At 38.6% G+C, this 24,503-nt stretch overlaps 1 protein-coding gene across 5 annotated transcripts in view; it reads right to left on the reverse strand.

The window, feature by feature from the left end:
• rabgap1 (RAB GTPase activating protein 1) overlaps nt 1-24,503 on the reverse strand; it is a 205,337-nt gene that overhangs the window by 14,808 nt on the left and 166,026 nt on the right. For all 5 annotated transcript variants that reach the window (XM_085965697.1, XM_085965694.1, XM_085965698.1 and 2 more), the window contains 7 exons: nt 21,837-21,911; nt 19,513-19,638; nt 16,653-16,796; nt 8,793-8,834; nt 7,928-8,056; nt 6,732-6,824; nt 5,414-5,524 (listed from right to left, as the gene is read on the reverse strand). In XM_085965697.1, coding sequence (XP_085821823.1) covers nt 5,414-5,524; nt 6,732-6,824; nt 7,928-8,056; nt 8,793-8,834; nt 16,653-16,796; nt 19,513-19,638; nt 21,837-21,911 — 720 coding nt within the window. The remainder of the gene's footprint in view (nt 1-5,413; nt 5,525-6,731; nt 6,825-7,927; nt 8,057-8,792; nt 8,835-16,652; nt 16,797-19,512; nt 19,639-21,836; nt 21,912-24,503) is intronic.

The following is a 24,503-nucleotide window of genomic DNA, read 5'->3' on the forward strand; positions in this document are numbered from 1 at the left end:
CTATACTTAAGGGAATACAAACCTAGTCTATGCAACCTGTCCTCATAATTTAAACCTTTTAGCCCCGGTATCATTCTGGTGAATCTGTGCTGCCCCCCCTCCAAGGCCAATATTTCCTTCCAGAGGTGCGGTGCCCAAAACAACAACAACTTGTATTTATATAGCGCCTTTAACGTAGTAAAACGTCGCAGTGCGCTTCACAGGAGTGTAAGACGACAAAAAATTTGACACCGATCCACATAAGGATAAATTAGGGCAGGTGACCAAAAGCTTGGTCAAAGGGATAGGTTTTAAGGAGTGCCTTAAAGGAGGAAAGAGAGGTAGCGAGGCGGAGAGGTTTAGGCAGGGAATTCCAGAGCTTAGGGCCTAGGCAACAGAAGGCACGGCCACCAAAGGTTGAGCGATTATAATCAGGGATGCTCAAGAGGGCAGAATTAGAGGAGCGCAGATATCTCAGGGGGTTGTGGGGCTGAAGGAGATTAGAGATAGGGAGGGGCGAGGCCATGGAGGGATTTGAAAACAAGGGTAAGAATTTTGAAATCGAGGTGCTGCTTAACCGGGGGGCAATGTAGGTCAGCGAGCACAGGGGTGATGGGCGAACGGGACTTGGGGCGAGTTAGGACACGGGCAGCCGAGTTTTGGATGACCTCGAGTTTACGTAGCGTAGAATGTGGGAGGCCAGCCAGGAGTGCGTTGGAATAGTCAAGTCTAGAGGTAACAAAGGCATGGATGAAGGTTTCAGCAGCGGATGAACTGAGGCAAGGGCGGAGACGGGCGATGTTATGGAGGTGGAAATAGGCGGTCTTTGTTAAGCTGCGGATATGTGCTTCGGATAGAACTGAACGCAGTACTCCAAATGGGGTCTAACCAGGGGTCTGTACAGCTGTAGCACAACTTTCGCCAATTTGTATTCCAGCTCTCTCGAGATAAAGACCAACATTCCATTAGCTTTTGAAATTATTTTTTGTAGCTGCCCACTAGCTTTGTGATTTCTGTACTCGGACTCCTAAATCTCTCTGCTCCTCCACAGTCCCCATCTTCTCACCACTTAGAAAATACTTCTCCTAGGTCCAAAATGGATGACCTCACATTTCCCACATTGAACTCCATTTGCCACAGTTTTGCCCACTCACTTAATCTATCAATGTCCCATTGCAACTTTCTGTTCCCATCTACACTATTTACTGTGCTACCTAACTTAGTGTTGTCAGCAAAATTAGATATACGGCTCTCTATTCCTTCATCCAAGTCATTTATAAACAGTGAAAACCCGAGGCCCAAGTGCAGATCCCTGGGGACACCAGCAGTCACATCCTGCCAATTTGAGTACATACTCACTATCCCTACACTCTGTCTCCTACCTCCTAACCAATTTCCTATCCAAGCCAATAAGTTGCCTCCAATTCCATGTGCTCTCATTTTTATTAACAATCTCTTAAGTTTTCTCATTTTAAATCAAATAGCTCAGTTATAGTAATACATCACCAAGGTGATGTGTGTGGCTTTTCAAGATAATTAATTCCTGGAACCCACTAACCAAGTTATTAGACAGCAGACCAAAAAGTCACTTTGATATTCTTTCTTGCCTATATCTGACTTAAAATTAGTTTGTTTGAGCTGGTGCCCTACCACTTCAATAAACATTCAATGCAAATGTGTGAAAGGGGGGGGGGGGGGGGGGGGGAAGAGAAACAACCAGAACCTCTCCCATATTATAGAAGTGCTCTCCCTTTTTTGGCTACAAGAGCAATACTACTGGGAGGTTATTTCCTCTTCCAGTTTAGTAATTTACTGGCCAGACTGTTCTTGTCCTTCTTACTTCTGAAGAAAGGATGGCAGCACTAGAGGATCTTAAAAAGAGATGGTTGTGCTCAATTCAATAAATACAAACATCATCATAACTAAGTTTGTGAATGCTGTTGCTTCTTATTCAGCTATAGTTCTATAAAAACAATGTTATGACAATCTTCTATCTTATTGATAATAGGAAACTGCTGCAATTTATTGTGAAATCTGACTATAAAACATCCAAACTTTCTATATCTGAATCAGAATCAAGGCAATTGAGAAAAACCTAAAAAACTCTACTTTAATTGAAGCTGGACAGCAGATTTTCTTCTCTGCTGTTCGTGCTACTTTTCAACTGCCTCATGTACTATTAGCAAAATTGGAAATGAATTTAAATACATCAAGTTACTGGGTCAATTCTGCCCTCCAACTGAACTGGAAATGCTTTCAATTTTGTCTCAAGTTTCACAAATTATAATACCCGCAGACTCAGATCTTCCAAAACCATGGGATTTTGAATATTTTTAAAACTGTGAAGTAAGCTTAACAAAACTACCCTTGGGAGTCAGTAACTAGAGGACATTAGGTCCACAAGTAACATTCAAAACGAAGTTCCATTTGAAATAAGGTGGTAAATCTTCAGTGAAGTGCCATCACTGACAAGTACTTAGGATTTTACAACACAGGAGGTCATTCGGCCCATCGTGCCTGTGCCGGCTCTTTGATGGAGGTATCCCACAGAATTCTTCCCTGATTTTCTTTTAAATGTTGACTTTTTGAATTATCCTGATAAACATCCAATTGGGGCAACACAGTGGAGCTGACACACTTGAATGGCTGAAGACAAGGGTTTCCTTCAATGTGTTCACACCACAGCACGGGAGATCAGTTTGTCTCACAGAGAACAAATGGGCTTTAAAAAAAATCTTAGCACGGTCTACCCTTCAACGGTGTGCTTTGATTGACCTTAAGAGTATGGAAATATAAGTAAATAAAATTAACTTCGGCAATCCTTTATGAGATGGAAGAGGCAACAAAAATTAAAAAATACATTTTAATGTTTGACAAATTGAGTGTTTCTGTGCAACTGCAAAATCAAGCAGGAGATAAGAAATAAAATGGTTAAATGTTTGTATGGATGTGAATGTTGAAGTAAAATGACAAACTACTTGAATTATGGTGGTACAGTTCACAATTATTTGGGCATGAAGAATGATTAATGAGAGGATTCTTGAACTTGCACAAGAAGAGAGACTTGAGGCTAATTGTGATGATAAATATACACAGTGGGCACATTATTTGCACGTGAAAAGGAAAGTTGTTTTTGTCTGGAAAAATGTGATGGCAATAAATTAAAAGGCAAGCAAAGACTAACATGGCTAGATGGTGCAATGGAACAGGCAAGTGTTAACACCAGGGGGCAATACAATCTACCAGTGCCGAGACTGGAGAGTGTGGAGTGCACAGGTTGTCAAGTGAGAGAGAATGATTTTTGATATTTATAAGGGGAAGCTAGATATATACACGAGGGAGAAAGGAATAGAAGGATATGTTGATAGGGTGAGATGAAGTAAGGTGGGAGGAGGATTGTGTGGAGCATAAACACCGGCATAGACTTGTTGGACCAAATGGCCTGTTTCTGTACTCTAAACTTCTATGCAATAAAATAAATTATTATAATTAACTTTAGCATGACCCCACTGTCTTTAGTCAAAAGCTCCAACTGCAGTCATTTTGTGGTGTAAAATTGTACAAGTGCTGCTTTCTTGTCATATTAGATTCTGGGAAGGAATACGAACTTTCCCTCAATTATGTCTGAGGTGTGTTTCACAGAAGGTTTGAAGGTTGTCATGTCAAAGCTAAATTACAAAGTAAAAATGAGAAGACCACTGAAAACCAAACCTCAGGTTAATGCTCTTTAGGACACATTTTGTTCAAACCAGCAAAGGACTGAGCGAGTGAAGGGGTTAAAATAAATGGCAGCTAATGTTAGCTTGTCAACAAAAAAACAATGGTGAAAGAGTAATCAGAGCTGGGTGTAGACTTTGAATTGAACTACTGCAGACTTGCAGAAACCCATTCCAAAGTTAGTGGGGCAACTGTAAATACTGCAGATGGTGAGAATACCGATTTAAAATGTCTGCCTTGCATTATAAATTTGACCTACAAGAACCATGCTTACGTGAAGCCCTGGAATCCTGTGGCACCTCAAGGCCAATTTCTACATCAAATGTTGTGGCATGAATGTGTAGATTCTACTTCAAATCTGTCCAGGATTTGGGAACATATCAATACAATAAACATTTTTACAACACCCCCCTCAATCTAAAATATATTTCTAACATACTGTATAGGAATAATACTTATTTTTAAAAAGGAAAAAAGCAGGCATTTTGAACTGTGCAAAAGCAGTCTGAACGTCCCATGTGCTGCTCAGCTATTTACAGTAATGACTGCGACTGAACACCCAACTATCTCACTGACCTTTCAGCTAGCCAGTTAAAGCAACTAAGTGTAAAGTGAGCTCCCTCAGTAAACTAGTGACTTTTTGTTTAAAGTACCATAATTTACAACAATGTATCTCCTAGCATGGCAAACAGAACCTAAGCATTAAAAATATTGCTCAAACTGAGCTTTCTTCTTTCAAAGTAATCTTTAAAATTACATTTTATCTTCCAGTATATTTAAACTGTCAGCAAGCTCAGTGTCTGACAGATAGATACACTAACCAGATGGTATTATACTCAACACCTGTCTTATAAACTAGAATATACATTGTTCTAATTTTAAATGGGCAAAATTTAACACTGTGCTTGCCATATTAGGAGAGCTATAAACCTGTCAATATACTAGCACGTTAATATTTAGAACACAGATGCTCAGTGCAGCAGCAAGGGGCTCAGAGGCTGGACTCACTTTGCAATAAAGTGATTAAGGTATGAATCAATGGGGTTGGATAATAACTGCATTACACATTTCACCTTCCTAGAGGTAACCAATATGGCATCAGATGACACCAACCTTCTGCACTCCATTCACTTACAGCTTGGGACTCTTTCATACCTTGCGCACCACCTGCTAAACTGGAGGCTTAGCATCAATAAAAGCATCCGATTAAGAAGTAAATATCAATGGGTTCGATAATCCACATCATATCTTGTACACTTTGGTGGCAGGTGTGAATTGCATGGGGATTAGATAATCGACATAAGTTGACAGGATTTAGACTCCAATCTTCAACTATTGGTCCCAATACAATCACAGGGAAAGGGTAAAATCCCGTGGCAGTTTCCATGGCTGCACACTAGGCACCTTGTATGTATAGCAAGTACATCAGTGCATATTCAAAGAAAATTCTGAAATTCTCCAACTTGCTCTATTAACAACATTTACGATTACTGCTATTTGAAATGCAGAATTAAAGGTGCCATATTCTCCAACGTATCACATAGGTACAGGATGAACTGCCAAGTTCTTGGTTGCAACATAATGCAATATTTATTCAAATGAGATTTAACTTTCTAAGAATATATTCATTTTCCAGCTAATATCGAAATCAAACAGAATTTTTATAAGAGAACAGCAGCTACAGTTCAGTCAAAAAGGCTGCGGAGTTTACACCTACATTGTCCAGGTCTTTCCTGAGTGCGATCTTGCTAGTAACCAGTTCGTGTGCAAGGTCATCATTTTCCTGTTCCAATCTCATATTTGCCTCCTGTAGACGTCTGTTCTCCCGCTGGAGAAAAGCAGAACGGATCAATTGTGAGGTGAAAATAATTTATAAATCATCTTTAGAGTAACAATAGAGTTCTCTAAATTGATCCTTTAACTCTAACCCAAACCGTGTTGTTAAGTTTCCATGAGTCATCAACTATGAATACACTACATCCTAACTTAATATTCAACAAGCCCTGTAAATAAATGAGAGAAAAAATACTGCAATTTCAGAGTCAGCACTAAAACTCTGAATACAACTTTAACATTTTTATTTCCATGTCAAAGGATAAACATGCTGTTCTGCACAAAATACTCTTGAGCTTTAGCAGATATTATTCACCTCTTCATGGTATCAATAGGCAAGAAACAGATCTAAGTGAGAAAAGTGTGAAAGCTACACCCACTATCTGCTAAATTTATGTAGGGGTTGGGATTAATAACTTCTGGAAAACTACAAGACCTTTGTTAACCGATGGCATTTTCCAGATAAATAAATAAAGTTTAATGTGAATAAAGGAGCAGAAAAACAACAGGTTTTAATCCAGTTGGTTAGGTGATTAATGCCTTGTTTACATAGTCAAGATTTGACATTTCCTATCATTTGGACACTACAGAGCTCGTGAATTGTGCACTCCAAGCTCACACTGGTAAGAAGCATCTTTCCTGTTCTGAATTCTTAGGTGCTTTAAATCCCAGTATGAGTAACATACCCTCCATTTGCCCCCCATAATATTTCTGAAGTTGGTGATAAACTTAAAGCACCGCTACTGCCCTTGGAGGAAGGGATAAAAACAAAAACACATTCAATGCATGTCTTCAGTGGCAGCAATAAATGCTAGGCCTGTCAGTGGCAGGCAAAAGACGTGACTGCCAGCAAGTGACTTAGCTGCTCCCACCACCTCTGCACATTCCAAGAAAGTAGTTTCATTATCGCTGGCCCATGTGGACCTTTCCAAATCTCCAGGGATTGCAGCAGCACCCAAAAAGTGCACTTGCATTAAAATCAACCTAGCTATCGTAGAAATAACTGGCTTGCAATATAAATTAGGCAATTTTTGCAGCAGGCAGACTGGAAACTGGCACTGGAGAACTTACTTCACTGCAGTAAACTGATGAGTAGAAAGAAACATTAACTGAAGAATCTGAAGTAATAGATTCAATGGCAATTATATATTAAAACATGGATATCAGGTAGTTGGCTGTAGATACCATTGATTGTCTCTTACCTCAAACCTTTCGACAGGATCTTCCTGTTGAGCCTGTTGTTCCCGCATTACCAGGTATTCCTTTTCGTATTTCTTAAGTTTTTTCTGGCTGATCTGTATATATGGACATTAATAAATGAAACATTTGCAAATTAAACAGCAGTAAATTTATTTTTCAGTTTATACTTTAGTAGTAACATGAAGCACTGATAGGAGAACATGTTATTTACCTAAAGAAATAAGTTCTCATCAGTGAGCACCTGTATAAAAATGGACTGTTTTTATAATTGGTGATCATTATATATATTTTAAATAAATCAAGGTTACTAGTAGCTTGACTGATGGATCAGTAAGTAAATGCACTGTGTGGTCTACAGACATGTAGAATCAATCCCTGATCTGTGTTGAGCTCGCCACTGATCCAGGGCCGCAGTAGAACTTGTTCAAGCAGCCTCACACCACGGGGGGGGGGGGGGGAATATTAGCTAGCTAGGGGTTGTCATCGGGAAACCTCCACATATATGCAGAAAGTGCACGTACATAGGTGGACATATCGTGACAGGCTCCCACATTCAAATAGCTCACTGGCACTCACTGTCGTGGGTAAGTTGCACAAGGCGTGGTAGGACCATCACCACCAATTGGACTGTATTCCTGAGTCAACCCTTCAGCAAAGTACGAGTACAATGTGGGGGGTTGAAACACAACAAAAAACACTGATGATAGTAATACAACACAATGGAACTTTAACAAAATAATTAGGAAGAAATACAAAGAACTTCCTGGGCACAACTCTTCAGAAAAAAAATTGCTTTCACTTGTGTCCAAAGATTTCAGAGCGACTGTGTTTGCAATTACACCAGCATATCTATTAGTGAGATAAAAGAAAAAAAACCACAATGGGAATGACCTCAAAGTATCTGTTAAAGCAATCATGTCCAATCTGTAATCCTAAATAAAGTGGATTTAAAAAGAAACAAAAATACATTTACCAGCTTTTTATAAAATTTAATCCTGCACTGAACTGGGACTTAGAAAATTCATATTTATACCATGTGTTTTGCCAGAATAATTCAATGCTCTATCTAGTTGTGTACAGCTGAACATTTTTTCAAAAAATGCAATTGAATAAAATTCTTCTAAAAACATTTAAGTTTAGTTTAAGTGTTTGCTTCTGCACTGAATACCAAGCAGGTATCAAATGTTTACTTGATTACCTTCATGCTGCAAGCCAGCTCCATCAGCTTTTTAGCATTTTCCTCCGAGCGATACCTTTTAGGAAGCTGAACACGGAAAAACTTTAAGGCCCCTTCAAAGTCTGTTAACAGAAGATCGTCTTTTGAGGTCTGCAGAAGAGATTTTAACAGATTTTAGTGCTATCTGAACAAGTCTGTGGAATTGACAATCAGCATTCAGTAAAATCTTGGCATATAAACCTTCCTGCACACTGCTGGGAGAGATGAAGTTTGTGCCAATGCATAGCTCAGATCGCTACTCTCATTCTAATCAGATTCTTTCATTAAATCAGGCCATCCTCACGTGAGCTGAAACACTGAACATGATTATACTGAAAGAATACTAAACAGACTTTTCTGGTGAGAAGCACCATCAGTATTACCCAATTTTGTGCACAAATAAGGAAAAAGCATTTTAAAAGTATATTACAGAAAACATCTAAAATTGAATTATTCCCAAACTATGCTCATGAGAAAATTAAAAACTCTTTCTGAAATAGCAAATGCATATTACAATATAATAAAGTGTTCAAGTTACAATTCTGCTCTTGTTCATAATATGAGATGTAACTGGAGTATCTGAACAAGGTTTCGTTCAGAATAATTTAAAGTATGACTGAAAGCTCATCATAATAATAATAATAATGGCCTATATAGATTAATCAGGAGATCTTTAATGATGGCTTACATCTAAATTCATATTTGCATGCTAATAACAAAGTGAAAACATTTACGAAGTAAGATAAACAATGACAATGTTTCCACTTTTGGTGGAGATAAACACTGACAAATATAAACACCATCATTTACACCACAGTGAATGTGAAAGAAAAGTTGTGACTCTTACCTTCAGTAAAGCAAGTGCAACATTGAAGATAACACTTATCCCCTTAAAAAAGTTACAAAAGTTTAAGTAAGCGTGCAAGAAAACATTTCCAAATTCATTTTTCACAGTCTACAAGTACATATTATGTAAACAATTTCAAGAAAATTATTAACCATCTATTCAAGAAAATTATTAACCATCTATTGCTAACTTCTGCTTTGGTTTTAAATGCTCAGGAGCCCAAGATAAACCAGACACAGCAGCTTAATTAAGCGTAGCTGATCTGCTACTCCTATGTAAAAGCAAATGCATTTTTATTTTTGATGCTGAAAGCTGAGGATTGACTGACTGGCGAGAACAAAACAGCACAATGGCCCACTGTGTTCGGCCATAATGGAACTACAGCAACAATTTTGACAAGGCGGCCTTAAGTTCAACAGCATTTCCATTTGCATCAGGCAGCAATTCGCTCAATTCACAGATTGGCATATTCAATATTACAGGCAACAATACTGGTTAAATCCAAACAGATGTAGGGCCGTGAGTGCGTAGGCCAGGGCTTCCAATAGAGAGAGTGTTCAAATGTTGATGCATTTCTAGTTTGTTAAAATGTATTCTTTCATTTCTCAGGCCCCAAGCTTTTCAGTGAAAAGGACGTTTGTTGAATTCCACACAAGACGTAATTAACATAATTTAATACAACATTCACAATTGCCATCTTTAGCCATGTTACTTTAGGGGAAAAAACATGACCGTAAAACAGCAGTCAAGATTATTATTGAAACAAAAATGTTCTTTCAACTATTTTGGTATTTTAAACAAACAAGATTCATGACCTGCTTCATCTACTGCATTAACTTGCACACAGGCTGCACTATTTTTTAAAGCAAATCAAGGAAGATTAAATTTGGAGCATGCAAGTTAATTTTTTTTTTCAGGGGTGGGGGGGGGGGGGGGGGGGGGGTTGTACTCGATAAAACATAACTTTTTGACACAAAGTCCCTGATCTGGATGCATGAAATTTTATAATGATGGCTTACATCTAGATTAATATTTGCATATTAATTCTTTTCTAAAAGAAAATGAAAACTTGGGCTAAAAGCTGTTTTTTTTACATAAATATGAAGAAGGGAGAGAAAAGATTATTCTGCCCATTGAGGCTCATTCCTTTCCTGCTAGATCAACTTACTCAGTGTGACCAACTATATTTTGAACTTTGCTAACCTGATAAGATTTTCTTTATAATGTTTGAAATAAGCTAACTAAAATAACCACTTTAAGTTTACTTTTCTAATCTTTCCTCATAGCTTATCCTCTTTACAGTTGGAATCATTCATATTACTCTTGTGCATTCACATCCTACAATGCATTTATGCCCCCTTTGAAGCACTGTGCCCTAAACTGTACACAGTTCCAAGTGTGGTCTGACCAGTGCATTCCAAAGTCTCAAAGATTTGGTTGATTCACTGTTCTTGCCATTTAGCCCAACATTGTACTGTTTGTGGGTTTTTTTCCAAATTGCCACTCCATATTGTTTGCCTGCAAAACAACTTCAAAAGCAATTCATTTGCTATGAAGCAGTTTGGGACACCCGGAGGATGTGAAAGTTACTATAAGATACAAGTTTTTTTCTATCTTTAAAAGTAACAAGGCTACTGTCACTTTCAAGTCTCTTTCTAGGTCTATGTTAACTCTATCCTCTTGCTCATTTTTTTTTTGCCTTAAATGCAATACCTATTTTCATACCCAATTGCACTTGGAAAATAGTGACAGCACTTGGAAAACGGTGACAAGCACATGGAAAACAGTGACAGGATCGGACAAAGTCAACATGGATTTACAAAAGGTAAATCGTGCTTGACTAATCTACTGGAATTTTGAGGATGTAACTGGTAAAATAGATAAGGGAGAACCAGAAGGCTTTCGATAAGGTCCCGCATAAGACATTAGCGTGTAAAGTTAAGGCACATGGGATTGGGGGCAAGGTATTGACTTGGATAGAGAACTGGTTGGCAGACAGGAAGCAGAGTTGGAATAAACGGGTCTTTTTCCGAGTGGCAGGCAGTGACTAGTGGGGTACCGCAGGGATCGGTCCTAGGACCCCAGCTATTCACAATATATATTAATGGTCTAGACGAGGGAACTAGATGTAATATCTCCAAGTTTGCAGGCGGCACAAAGCTGGGTGGGCGTTTGTGCTGTGAGGAGGATGCCGAGAAACTCCAGGATGATTTGGACAGGTTGGGTGATTGGGCAGATTCATGGCAGATGCAGTATAATGTGGATAAAGGTGAGGTTATCCACTTTGGTGGCAAAAACAGGAAGGCAGATTATAATCTGAACGGCAATAGATTGGGAGAAGGGGAAGTGCAACGAGACCTGGGTGTCCTTGTGCACCAGTCGCTGAAGGTAAGCATGCAGGTGCAGCAGGCGGTTAAGAAGGCAAATGGTATGTTGGCCTTCGTAGCGAGGGGGTTCGAGTACAGGAGCAAGGATGTCTTGCTGCAGTTGTACAGGACCTTGGTGAGACCACATCTTGAGTATTGTGTGCAGTTTTGGTCGCCTTATCTGAGGAAGGATGTTCTTGCCATGGAGGGAGTGCAGCGAAGATTCACCAGACTGATACCTGGGATGGCAGGAATGACATCTGAGGAGAGAATGGGTCGATTGGGCTTATATTCGCTGGAGTTTAGAAGAATGAGGGGATCTCATTGAAACTTATAAAATTCTGACAGGACTAGTCAGACTAGATGCAGGTAGGAAGTTCCCGACAGCCGGGGAGTCTAGAACCAGGGGTCACAGTCTAAAGATAAGGGGTAAGCCATTTAGGACAGAGATGAGGAATTTCTTCACCCAGAGAGTGGTGAACCTGTGGAATTCTCGACCACAGAAGGCAGTTGAGGCCAATTCATTAAATATATTCAAGAAGGAGTTAGATATATTTCTTAAGGCTAAAGGGATCAAGGGATATGGGGAGAAGGCAGGGACTGGGTACTGAATTTGGATGATCAGCCATGATCTCATTGAATGGTGGAGCAGGCTTGAGGGGCCGAATGGCCTACTCCTGCTCCTATCTTCTATGTTTCTATATTGTTAATTGTATCCTACTACTATTCTCTATTTTAGTATTGCATGTAAACTTAATAAACTTACAATTAGTTGTTGCATTAAGTTTGATATTAAACAATGGGGACATGTGTACTCCAACATCTTCCTTTGTCTAACACTAAAGCTCTCACTGGTGCTCTGTATCCTATTATTTACCCAACTTCTTTTCTAGTCGCCCAATTTACCCTGCAACAGTTTGTAGTTTTACTTGAAGTCGAAATTCATGTAGGAGACGGTCAAAGGTTTTCTGAAAGTCCAAATAAACTATCATGGGGGAGTTCCACTCAATTTTATTTATAATACTCTGAAAGAAATTGAGATTTGTCAAAGAGGATCTTCTTCGGGCTGTTTATTGCGTTATTAAGCTACTACTGCATTAGTCCTTTGAATGATTTCTATTATTTTATCCAAGATTAATCTTGGGCTAACTGGTCTGCGTGATCAGATTTTCTTTCCCTGTTGTGAACAAAGGTACGTTTGCTTGCTTCCAATGCTGTGCAACACCTTCACACAACAATTCTTCATCTGCAGTATAATAACTGCTAAAAAAGCTCACATGACTTAGAAATCCATTGCACAGATATTATTTCCCATAAGAAGTTGATGGTAACTGGTGCTTAATAAGTAACTGGTTTATGGACATAGAAGATAGGAGCAGGAGTAGGCCATTCGGCCCCTCGAGCCTATTCCACCATTCAATGAGATCATGGCTGATCATCCCAATTCAGTACCCGGTTCCTGCCTTCTCCCCATATCCCTTGATCCCTTTAGCCTTAAGAAATATATCTAACTCCTTCTTGAATATATTTAATGAATTGGCCTCAACTGCCTTCTGTGGTAGAGAATTCTACAGGTTCACCACTCTGGGTGGTGAAGAAATTCCTCCTCATCTCTGTCCAAAATGGCTTACCCCTTATCCTTAGACTGTGACCCCTGGTTCTGGACTCCCCCGCCATCGGGAACATCCTTCCTGCATCTAGTCTGTCTAGTCCTGTTAGAATTTTATAAGTTTCAATGAGATCCCCTCTCATTCTTCTAAACTCCAGCGAGTATAAGCCCAATCGACCCAATCTCTCCTCATATGTCATTCCTGCCATCCCAGGTATCAGTCTGGTAGGAGTAGGCAGCTAAGTTATTCTGATCAGACAAAGCCTCAGCACCCTGGGTTAAGGAGGGGAAATGTGGCCAGGTTTCTGGTTCTTGATCACTGCCCAGCAATTCCTGTTGAAAGCATGCACGGGCATGCGGCCCAGATCAGGCTCAGCTGTGATCCCTCCTGTGGTTAAATAGCTGCCAAAACTGAAAGCTCACACATGAACAGCCGCCACTTGGGCAAGGCACCGAAGGGTGTACAGTGTCCCAGCAACGAATCAGGAGTCTTCAGGAGAGGAAGAAGTGGGGACAGGAAAATTGGCAAACAGGGTTTAACAGACTTTTGTCTATTGCCAAAGCACAGCAAGTACCTTTACACTTTATAAATGTTATTACTGTGGGACATTGAATTTACTGCTGTGCTGGTTGCATCATGGGCCTGTACTCGTCACTCCCAACACGCCATCCTTGCTGACCTATGCTGTCTTACAATCCCCCAACAAATTCAAAATCCTCAACCTCATCTACAAATCCCTGCACATTTAAATGCAAGTGTTGTTGCCAGCAGAATCGTATTGATATATTTCTCCATTACCCTGGTTACACTGCAGGGTCTCAACCAGTGCCGTTCCAAGATTTGGATTTTTTTTTCTACAGGCCCTGCATACAATTTATTTGGGTGGCTGGAATAGGATTAGTGCATACTCATTCAGATAGATAGCAGGTGGTAGCAGCAGCAGCGAATAGGGCAGTCAAAATTGGGACAAAGGGAATCCAGTGGTACATCCATTTACAATTTATATGAATTTGCATTTTTATAGCACCTTTCACGACTTCAGGATGTCCCAATTTTTTTTTTTTTTTTTTTTAGTGCAGATAGAGGCCATTTCGGCCCATCGAGCCTGCACCGACACATGTCCCACCCGATCCCCGTAACCCCTACACCAACACATATCCCACCCTATCCCCGTAACCCCACGTATTTAATCCCCCTAACACTAAGGGTCAATTTATCATAGCCAATCAACCTATCCCGCACATCTTTGGACTGTGGGAGGAAACCGGAGCACCCGGAGAAAACCCACGCAAACACGGGGAGAATGTGCAAACTCCACACAGACAGAATACATCTGAATCAGTGCAACATAAAATTTAAAACGGAGGTGGTTCTAGGGAAATCGGCATTGAATGTTAAAACGAGCTTTAGTCTGGAGGGACCTTCAACACCAGTATAATAAAGGATATATAATATACCTGTTCACACCAGAAGATCCCATTCAATATAAATCGATGAAAAACAAAGTGCTGTCCCATAGCCATTACACACTGCAATGTTAAATCCATTACTCAAAAACAAAAGATCTCACTGACTGAGTGGACCTCAATCTATGCTGAAATCCTGCATTCTCAGAATAAGCACAAAATTTCTGGTGCTCAAATTAAATCTCTCTCTTATTCCATCATAGAACTTGGGGGCTATGGACTTAATAGAAAAGGCAAGTGAACTAGAGAGAGTATACAACTTAATGTATATCACCCCACGCCAGGCGTGGATGAATGGGGAAGCTGTCAATTGTAGTACAATACTTAATGACTGGTTTTCAAAATGATTTTTTAGTATAATAGCTATCTGGATAACTTAAATCTTTGGTCACGGCTATTTGTGAACTGAATCTATCAAAAATGTAACCTCCTTTTTGCAAAGGACTACTCCCTTGAAACCACACCTCAGCTGAAATTTCAGATACCTAGAATCTTAAAAGTATTTATAGCCTAGAAGTAATGTCTGTTTGACAAAAGTTAAAAATGTCAAACAAATCACCACTCTGTTTAAACATACCCTGTGATCAAAGGTATATTATTCGGTACACTGAAACATACACAGACCTGATCAAACATTTCAGTAGCATCTCTGACCATCTAAATAAATTGGTTGTCCTAAACAGCGCCACCATGTGGCTAATATAAAATTACAATTATTTTCATAATTGAATAGCAGATGAGAAAACTATTGTACAGTCTCGCTTAATGCTCTTTTGTTGCTGTACTTCAGAAAAAATCTGTACCTGCATGGCTCCCAAATAGAGAAATGCCCTACTGATAGTGTAGAGGTGCTTTTCATTCTTGGTATCACAATATGCGACTGTGCTCAGCCTAAGCCCACAAACAATTTTGACTGGTTTGTATTGGGGCACGCGAGGCACTGTATTTTTTTTACCCACAAAAAGAGTTTATGGATCTGAGTAAACATATTTTCATGTTTCAAGAACATTTTGGATGTTGACAATATTCTGATGGAGGTGAAAGGTGTGAAAGTACAAGTCATCACCATTAATCCGCAGCCTGTCTTCCCCAATTATTTTTTGGACAAACGTTATTTTTTGACAACCAAATTTGATCCGTGCTCATTTGTGATTTTAACAGATGGTTACATTCTCCAACTCAATACAACCTATTTATTCTCTGTCAGCACTGGACATTTTATCTCCTGTCTTTGCATGTTTTTTTAATTAGGTCTGTCTGGCAGTAGCTGATCAGCATCCCCAAAGGGGAAACGTACAACTGAACCTTAAGTTAACCACCCCTTTAAACTCAACTGCTTTTTTTGAAAATTTCATTTCAAAATTACGTACATAAATGTTGCCCCATTCTCTCGACCACTCAGAAAACAGACATCAGAAACCCAAGCTACAAGGAGAGACTATTGAGGTGAGCTTGTTTACCCTAGAGAAGAATGAGGGGGGGACCTTATTAAGGTATTCAAGATTCTTAATGGCGTAGACCAGTTGAACCTATTTATCTTGGCCCCGAGAATGATCGCAAGAAGCGTGGGATGAAGCTCAGAAGAGGGAAGATGAATTAACAAATTACTTGCAACTATTTCACACAAAAGGATAGTGAATGTTTGGAATAGACTGCCCAAGGAAGCAATCAAGGCTGATAACATCAGTAATTTTAAGAGGAAGTTAGACAGGCATTTGGCAAGAAAATCAATTGAAAGATACAGGAAACATTGAGTATACTCTGCTCTTGAAGCAGAGGGCCGATCAGATTCAACAAAAGGTTCCTGTACATTCCTATGTTCCTACTGTATTAAATCTATATTTCAGTATTTAATTCAACTTTTCCTTGTTGCATTGGGGAACCATGGAACAGCTGTGGCTGATATAGAGCACAAGTAGAGGATACAAAGGTATTTTTCAGAAATTGGAAAGATTTCTAGTGCACTTGAACCACGGTTTGTGGCCAGGATCAGTTGTAGCAAGTGAGGAGAATCACCTGTAGCTGAGCCATGACTGTCCAGCCACACAACAGCTGATTGACCCAACGTGCGAAGCCGTTTCTGGCGCACAAATGGAGAGCACTCTCTAACTGAACCACTGTGCTAAATCAGTCACAGTCCTCTGGGTGGTCACGTAGCGACGTTCTAATGGGTTCTTAAAAAAAAAACAGCGCAGAAATGAGAGAAGGGAAAGAAATGCAAAAAAGAAAAGAACAAGCATCAAATTAAAAGTAGAGACAAATGAATGAAAGGAAGGACACAAGATCTTCATAAGCATTCTTGTGTACAATTTAATATAACTCAACCCCTGGTAAGATTTTTACAATCTTGTAATCAATAGTTCTTTTGGTAAATTAAACTTGATATCCTAATGGTTCCACTTTAAAAAATACACTTACCTCACAGAGTAGCAGGTCAATGATGTGGAAGACCATATAGAGTGGGAACTTAGCAGTGAACAGAGTAAGAAACCACTGGGAGGCATACATGTGTGCTTCAAGACTGATATTTAAGAAGTGGTTGTACAAATCTGGAATGTACTCCTGAAAATAAAGACAACATTTATTAGTAGCACAGTAAAAGACAGATCACTCGCCTTCAGATGTAGCAGTGACCATTCTTGAATATAGGTACACTCACTAAAAGTGCCCAACTCAGTACAGGAATATTAAAGAAGTTACTTGCCCTTTACAGCCATAAGTTATGAATTTGCCTTCCTGCTTTCTGTAAACACATTTATTTTGGTACTGTTGGCATCAGTCACACTGATGTGTAAACTGCACTGCGCAATTTTTGTTTATTTTTATGGAAGAAAAAGACGCATCGACAACCTCAGGACGCCTCAAAGTGCTTTACAACCAATGAAGTACTTTTGAAATGTAGTCACTGTTGTAATATAAGGAAACACGGCAGCCAGTTTGCGCACAGCAAGGTCCCACAAACAGAGATAATGACCAGGTCATCTGTTTTAGGTGTTGGTTGTAGGTGTACAAGAAAAAAAAAGTAATCAGAGTACATTACAACAACAATCAAAAGTAAATACCAAGTTACGATGAAAAAAGTAATAAAAAGTTCAGGAATTCTCAAGTAGTAACAGGCGGTTAAATTTAGAAACAGAGGTCACAAAAACAGATCAGACCAAATTACTGTCCATGCTCATCAAGTTGAGGGGAATAAGTACTGTCCCCTTGAGAAAGGCGCAACGTTCCCACAAAGCTGCGTGGCCACGCAGCAGTCCGGAGGTCCCACACAGGCCGCTCGTCGGCTTTTCAATGCAGAAACCGTGCATGCGCGAAAATTTGAATGGGCTGCGCAGCCCGTTAAAGGGACCGCGCACCAAAAAAAAAGTGAACATTGGTAAGGAGTGGCTGCAAGATCCTCAGAACCACAAGAGGCAAACATGCAAGGACCACCTGAGTCCCCAAACAAACACTTGGTTACTAGAGGTCACCTTGGAAATTGACAGAACTTTTAGTTCATTATTCAAAAATGAGAGTTCCCTGAAATTCAAAATGCGTGTTCGGTCCAGTTTTTCAATTTTAATCAACTCCTGGAAGCTGCTTTTTGATTATGGTTGTGTCATGGAATAATTAATCATTTAATAGCCAAATACCTCCTATTTTAAACAGGCAAAGGATCCATTATGGTGTGCCTATTATATGCTTAGCCTTGGCAGGACCACTTCTCCTAAGTGGTGTATTGGCACGAGAACCAAAAAGTCTATTACACAATTATGCAACTGAAGTGGTATCTAAAGACCAGTAAAAAGGTTAGGCAGTTGGAGTCGAGAAAGGAATGGGTTTGATTATGCTACTTTGTGTCCTAGATCACATTAGGATTCAGAATAATCCTCAATCTCAGAAAGTTGAACAACTAGTCAATAAATACTCAATGATCATCCTACTCACCATCTTTTAGGCAGTGCGCCTTTGCTCACTACCAATCTTAAGGTGACCTACTTTAACAGTCAGGGAATGGCATGGAAGGTTTTCAAGTGGCACTTAAGTACATCCAATTCTAGTTACTGTCCTTTAGACTCAACTCTGCACCCAATATCTTCAAGTATATATTTTTTGTAATGGATGACTAGGTTGTTTAGTTAAACTCCCTTTAAACACAACTTGTATTACTTATCTCAATTTACATTCTGATTTTTCAGAACAAGCTTTTGTTCCACTATTATTCTGGAGTCACTTGAAACAGTTTCAAAAACATGTAGGTCTGTTCTAACTTTTTAGATCAAAATATACAATGCACTGCTTAAATAACCGGGTCAAATCTATTCATGGACTGAGTAAAACAAACAACTTGTGTGGAAAATTTTTCACTACACTGAAAACAGTTCACTGACAACCCATTTAAATATAGCTTTTAGGAGCTATGAGTTTACAGAAGATAATGTGGAGATACAACTATTACAAGGCAACAGAAACTTGAATTAATATCCATGTTACTTAATCTACTGACTGTACTTGCCTATTTTTCATTAAAAGCATCCTCTTTTAAGCAGCATTTTGAATGCAGGCTCCATGGAGACAATAACCATGGAAAACTGATCCACTTATAGTGCATGTGAAATCTAATAACAATTATGGTATGATAATGCCAAGGAAAACGTATCCATCAGCAACTGGCTTGCTTTCTAAGGGTAAAATTAGATACAGAAATGACCATCATTAATACTAAGCCTCATGCTAATTACCTATATTTTTAGCAAAATACTTCAGTGGTTTAAAGGTTAATCAAACTAGAAAGGGGGAAATTTTCCAAACTACCTAACACTGAATGTATCTGTCCATATTTTTTTAAATTATAAACAGAAATGACACTATATCCTTCAGAGATTAGAACAGAGCGAGACAATACTCTCCTTTTCTATTCTCTTCTTCCTCTCCCAGCCTCTTTTTATATTGCACTATTCTGTGAGCAAAAAAAATGGGACAACAACTGCTTCCCAAGTTTCCTTCACTACTGTTCTCAAGCATGTGGTAGTAGTCTGGGTTTACTTGGTTTCCATCATTACTCTACAATACTAGATCTACCAACTTTGACCTTTTTAAAAAAAAATCACATCGGTTCTGATGAACTTAGTTCCACGTTGCTCTGAATTTATTCTGATGACACGAAACCAAAAATTATACACTTTCGATGTGAAATAAATGCTGTAGCAATTCAGGTTCTCCCAACAAGCCTACTAAACATCAGTAGTGCAACCGGTAATTTCTTCACATGATGTGTAGTAATATTCGTTTTTCTTACCTGCATCAGTCTTTCCAGCTGATAGAACTTGCAATGCAAATCTTCAAAATTTTGTTTAAAAAGTTCCCTGAGTCCATAATCAAACATGATTTTGACCAGAACACTAAAAGCCTGCTCTTCAGGCATCTGAAATGACACAAATTGAAACTAGATTAGAAAAAAAAGTCAGTCAGTCATTCACTTATAACCATTAATTTCTTTGCAAAGTACTATGAACTGCTCAAAAAGTGAGAAAACAACAAACATGATAGTCTCCATTATCAACAGCAAATAATGTAACGCCGCTTGAGTGTTCTTTGTCATGTACAAGAAAACTACTAAAATGTGTGACGTAAGAAAACTACTAGGCACTTGGTCTAAGCGTTAAACAAAGCTTTAATCAACTGTTTTACAACATGGAGGTCTAGTTGTGTCCTTCACTAGTTCCTGTTAAGAATGTCCTGCACAAGCTGGGCCCGTGCATTTATACTCTCCCTGGACAGCGCCACCCGTAGGCCGCTCAGTATTATTTCATAAGTCTTTTTTTCACGAATGACTGATTCATGTCAATGTGCTTAGTGTTTCCCAGCCCAACCCTTCCCTCTCAGTGGATTAGTATACTGTATTGGGCCAAGTTGTTTCTTTAACTACTGCTAAGGTTCTCGCCTGCCATCAAATTCAAAAGACTTGGCTCTAGTACCAGAGGCTCCAGACACCAACTCCTTCAATTTAGCTCAATAGGAACATGGCTATTTGCTTGATACGCCTAATAATTCAACTTACTCAATTACAGTCTGGATGGAAAATGTATCTGGTCGAACCAAGAATCAAGTTCAGCAAAACTTGCTGCACAACCAACTTAAGAGTTCATACTTTTGAGTCTTCTCTGATGGCTTATCAAGTAAATGCATCGTGGAGTATGGAACTGAGCCATGTTCCATGTTCAATTCTTTGTGCTGTAAAATGGTTGATTTTAGCTAGGGGAAGCAGTGGTGACAATACAGCTGGCCTGCTGAAGTGAGATTTGGTGCCTTCTGCAAGGGAGGGGAGGAGAAGAGAAACTCAGATGGGGATTCTCCACAGGCCTCCCTTTGCTGCACTTCACGGCAGACAGCCAAGAGCACACTGCCAATGGCTAGGGAGCAGGCCACCCACTTCATCCCGTCAGGCAATGGGAATTTCTGGTGGGAAAGGTGAAGGAAAAAGAATAACAAAGAGAACAATGTGGGAAAGATCTAACATATCTGCTGTCAAAATAAAAGGAAGATATATCAAAATGGAAGCATATGCGAAATGAAGGCTAAAATCTCTCAGGGATCAGATGGTAAGCATACATGGATTCAAGCTATGCTTTTGCTGTTAACGTCTATATCTGAACTCTTCAATTAATGATTGCTTTGAAATCACTAAGTATCCTTTAGTCTCTCTATTATATGTAGTAAGAGAAGCACTAGACAGCACAATGTTTGAATTAATTTATTTTTATAAATTGCTTGAGCTCTGTTCTTGTAGATTTTGATAGCACGGCATTACTGCCCTTCAGCTCTTGGCTACCTAGCTGTTAAATAGGATAAATGTGCACACGTATATGGAATAGAATATTAGACCTGCACCGATCGCTGGAGTTTAAACTTCAGGCAGATATTCAGTAAAGTAATCTGCTGCCAATAAATTCCTAAAGTGGGAAAAAAAAGTTCTACAGCAATTGCCAAGTTATCCAAGTAGTATTTTAAATCTAATACAAAGAATCTTCTTGCTACATTACCATCTTTAAAAAGAAAGGAAGCGTAACTATAAAAACCGTTCTTAAACAGATCTGTGAAAACAAAGGGTTTCTGTAAATCTTAAAATTCCAGATTAAACAAATTATTTTTCAGTTGCACAGAACTACATCATTGCGGCACAGAACTGTCAAACAAGGTCTTCTGGTTAAGAACTGCTTCTCTGGGGAAATAATCTGCTTTATGGCAACATGCAGAACTCAAACATTTTAAAATGAGTGCTCAGCAAACTCCCCTTTAAATGTTAAGCCATTTAAAGTGACTACTATCGTTAATGAATTCACAAATTGCTTGTTAAACCATCATCCTAATTTCAACCTAACTTTCCTTTATTACAAGATTGCACACAAATATGAAGCATTATAAAAAGGTTTGATGTTATATTCTATTAACAAATGTTTAGCAACATTTATCACAATTTTAGCAGAACTGAGAAACTTTCATGCAATACAAAATATTTCCATAAGATGGCACTCTATACTGAACCATTTCAAGTTACTATTATGGACACTGGTTATTTAAAGTACAGTAAAAGCTCCCCCACAAAATAATGCATATACTCACATGCAAGAGAAGCACAGCAGCAAGAAAGGACTGGCCTTGACAGTAACCAATCTCTTCATCATAAACAGAATAGGCCTGAATAAAAATGCAATTCAACTTTTGAGTATTCTGTGACATTTATGATACAAGATCCACACAAACCAAAATTAATTTTGTGGTCTCAGAAGTGTTAGAAAACTCTATTATGGATGAGATGCTGTATCAAATTTAGGAAAATTTACCAATACTTAACACCTTTCTGCTTATAGGTCTGGTATATATGATTTAAGAAAAATAAAGTTTTTTTTTACATAAAAATGTCAAAAAACTGTCCATTTTAACCTTTAGACAGCAGCTTTATGAAATGCCAGTTTCTCTGTGCAAGCCATTTAAAAAACATACCCGTTCACACTCAAAGTTTTGACAAACACTAATATTACAGTAATAAAAGCTATTCAAACACCAGGAGTCGCTTCCTTACTGCAATATTAACTATACCACTAAATTATTTTAAGTTAACAAAATTGATTCTACTTCCCTATTTATTTTTTTTCTTTTTAAGTTTCCTTGTACTTTATTAGTAACTAATATAAACTGTTCTACACCTTATTCACCCTGATTTTAATTTTCATCTGCCTCTTATACCCATTGCGTGAGTGGGGCGCACATTATAAAAACTCACTTTTGATAGGCCAAATACTGCCTCCAAAGTCAGCCAATAAACTGTCAAAAGGCTGAATTACATGGCTGCCAGTCAATTTCTGATCCATTATAAAGCATCAAATGAACAACTTTTTCAGTTGCCAGAAGTCCAATCATAATAACTCATCTTGGGGATTTAAAAAAAGGATTAACTTGAACTTATTGAGTTGAACCGCATACATTATAAACTTCCACTGAAGTAAGTCTGGAGAGGAAGGAGGAGGATTCTTGGGCTTAGGGCTCCAATTTACAAAAATAAAGCTCAAAGAACTGAACTGGTTTTTATCGGAGGGAAAGAAACGAGAAGACATGATCTAGATCTGTGCCCTCGAACATTCCTTATTTGTCTCTGGAGCTTTTCCAATATATCGGCATGCTCAAAATTGCACACAAAATGCCAAATATGGCCTCACCACTGATCTATACAGTGCTTAAATATCTCTCTACGACACTGGAATGATTTAGCCTAGTTGACCAGATGCTTTTAGTGAATGGGCAACAATCACACCTAAATCCCTTTGTGCCCTGAATTAGGGAAGGCATCTGATCAAGGATGAGTAACATTGGATGCAAGATCACAGACACTCTGGCGTTCTACTCTATTAACCTTCGTGAAGACTGGGGAGTCTTTGCAGAGCCTTTCTTTGAGAGTTAAAACAGATTGGGTAGAGAGAATTGTAGCTGGGCTGTGGAAAGAATGCATTTCCCTCATGTTGTTCCCGAAGGAAAACATTTTAAATTAATACAATTTCAATTCTGGCTTTGAGGATTCCTGGGTCAAACATTTTAATTTAATTGAGAATTAATGATGGGATGTTCAGCGATTCTTTACATTTCCTCTACTAAGAGAAATTTTTAATTCATTTTGCTTAATGTTATGCAACATAAATATGCAGGCTTTTAAAGCAGCAAAGGAAATTTGCTATACTACGCAAATTCAGTATTTAAATGAATAATGTGTAGATATTTCAAAGGGGCAGCTACTAGAATAGATTACTGACTTTTGGAGATATCACATCCCAGCTTGCCCATTTATGATTAGCAACAATATCTATGAACAGACAGGAGATAAGGAAACAAAGAAAGGTGAATAATTATTTTTCATTAATATTTTAATTCGTCTGATTGTCTTAATTCCATTTCCTGCTGTTATATATTCCGGGTTCCAATCCAATAATTAATATTTATTCAGCTATGCTATGTTATCCCTGCAGGCTTTGTAACTAATTGCTACAGTTTATAAAGTAGCAGGAATCTGCCACGCCAGGCTTTAAGTGTACCTATTTAATGCTGCCATAGCATTCTGGCATTCCAAGACTACAGTATCAACACTGTGGTTCTAAACGCTAATAATACTTTTGCAAATTCTGGCATTTAAAAATGATTGTACACAGTCAAAAAATTAGCCACTTTTTTGTACCAAATAGAATATATTCCCCATTGCACTAAAGCGTCTTAGATTGAAAGCAAAATCATAACTAGATGCAGTATCTATGAACTGTGACCAAGGAGTCGGTGTACTAATAAGGCAACTTGCTCTCAAAACTAAAACTAATATTGACATAACTTGAATACAATAAACCACTTCTTTCGTAATAGCCTTGGAGAAAATTGAACTCGAGAGCAATATTATTTGAGGTAGTCTTTTCTTTATTCTATTATAATATGCTTCGAATCCATTAAGTTGGTTTACTAAATTACATGTGTGTATTGCATCGCATTGTTTCTTTCTGATTAGATGGGTTCTGCACCGCTGACCTTAATGAGAATTCAGCAAATATATTAATTGTGCAAAGGAATCTGTTCCAATTAAGTTACCCCAAGGAAATAGCCATGCTATGACGCACAATTTACACACACACTTTGAAACTGCAGTAGCAATTTCAATGCTTCACTAAATCTGATAAATATCTAGGGTCTCTTCAGAAAAATCTTCAGCTACAGTCTTGTACACATCAGGAAGATATAACTATGTGGGAACATAGG

The sequence above is a fragment of the Somniosus microcephalus genome, chromosome 23, assembly GCF_052327205.1.
Source record: "Somniosus microcephalus isolate GS21.2 chromosome 23, FLI_Smic_1.0, whole genome shotgun sequence".
In the NCBI taxonomy this organism is placed as follows: domain Eukaryota; kingdom Metazoa; phylum Chordata; class Chondrichthyes; order Squaliformes; family Somniosidae; genus Somniosus; species Somniosus microcephalus.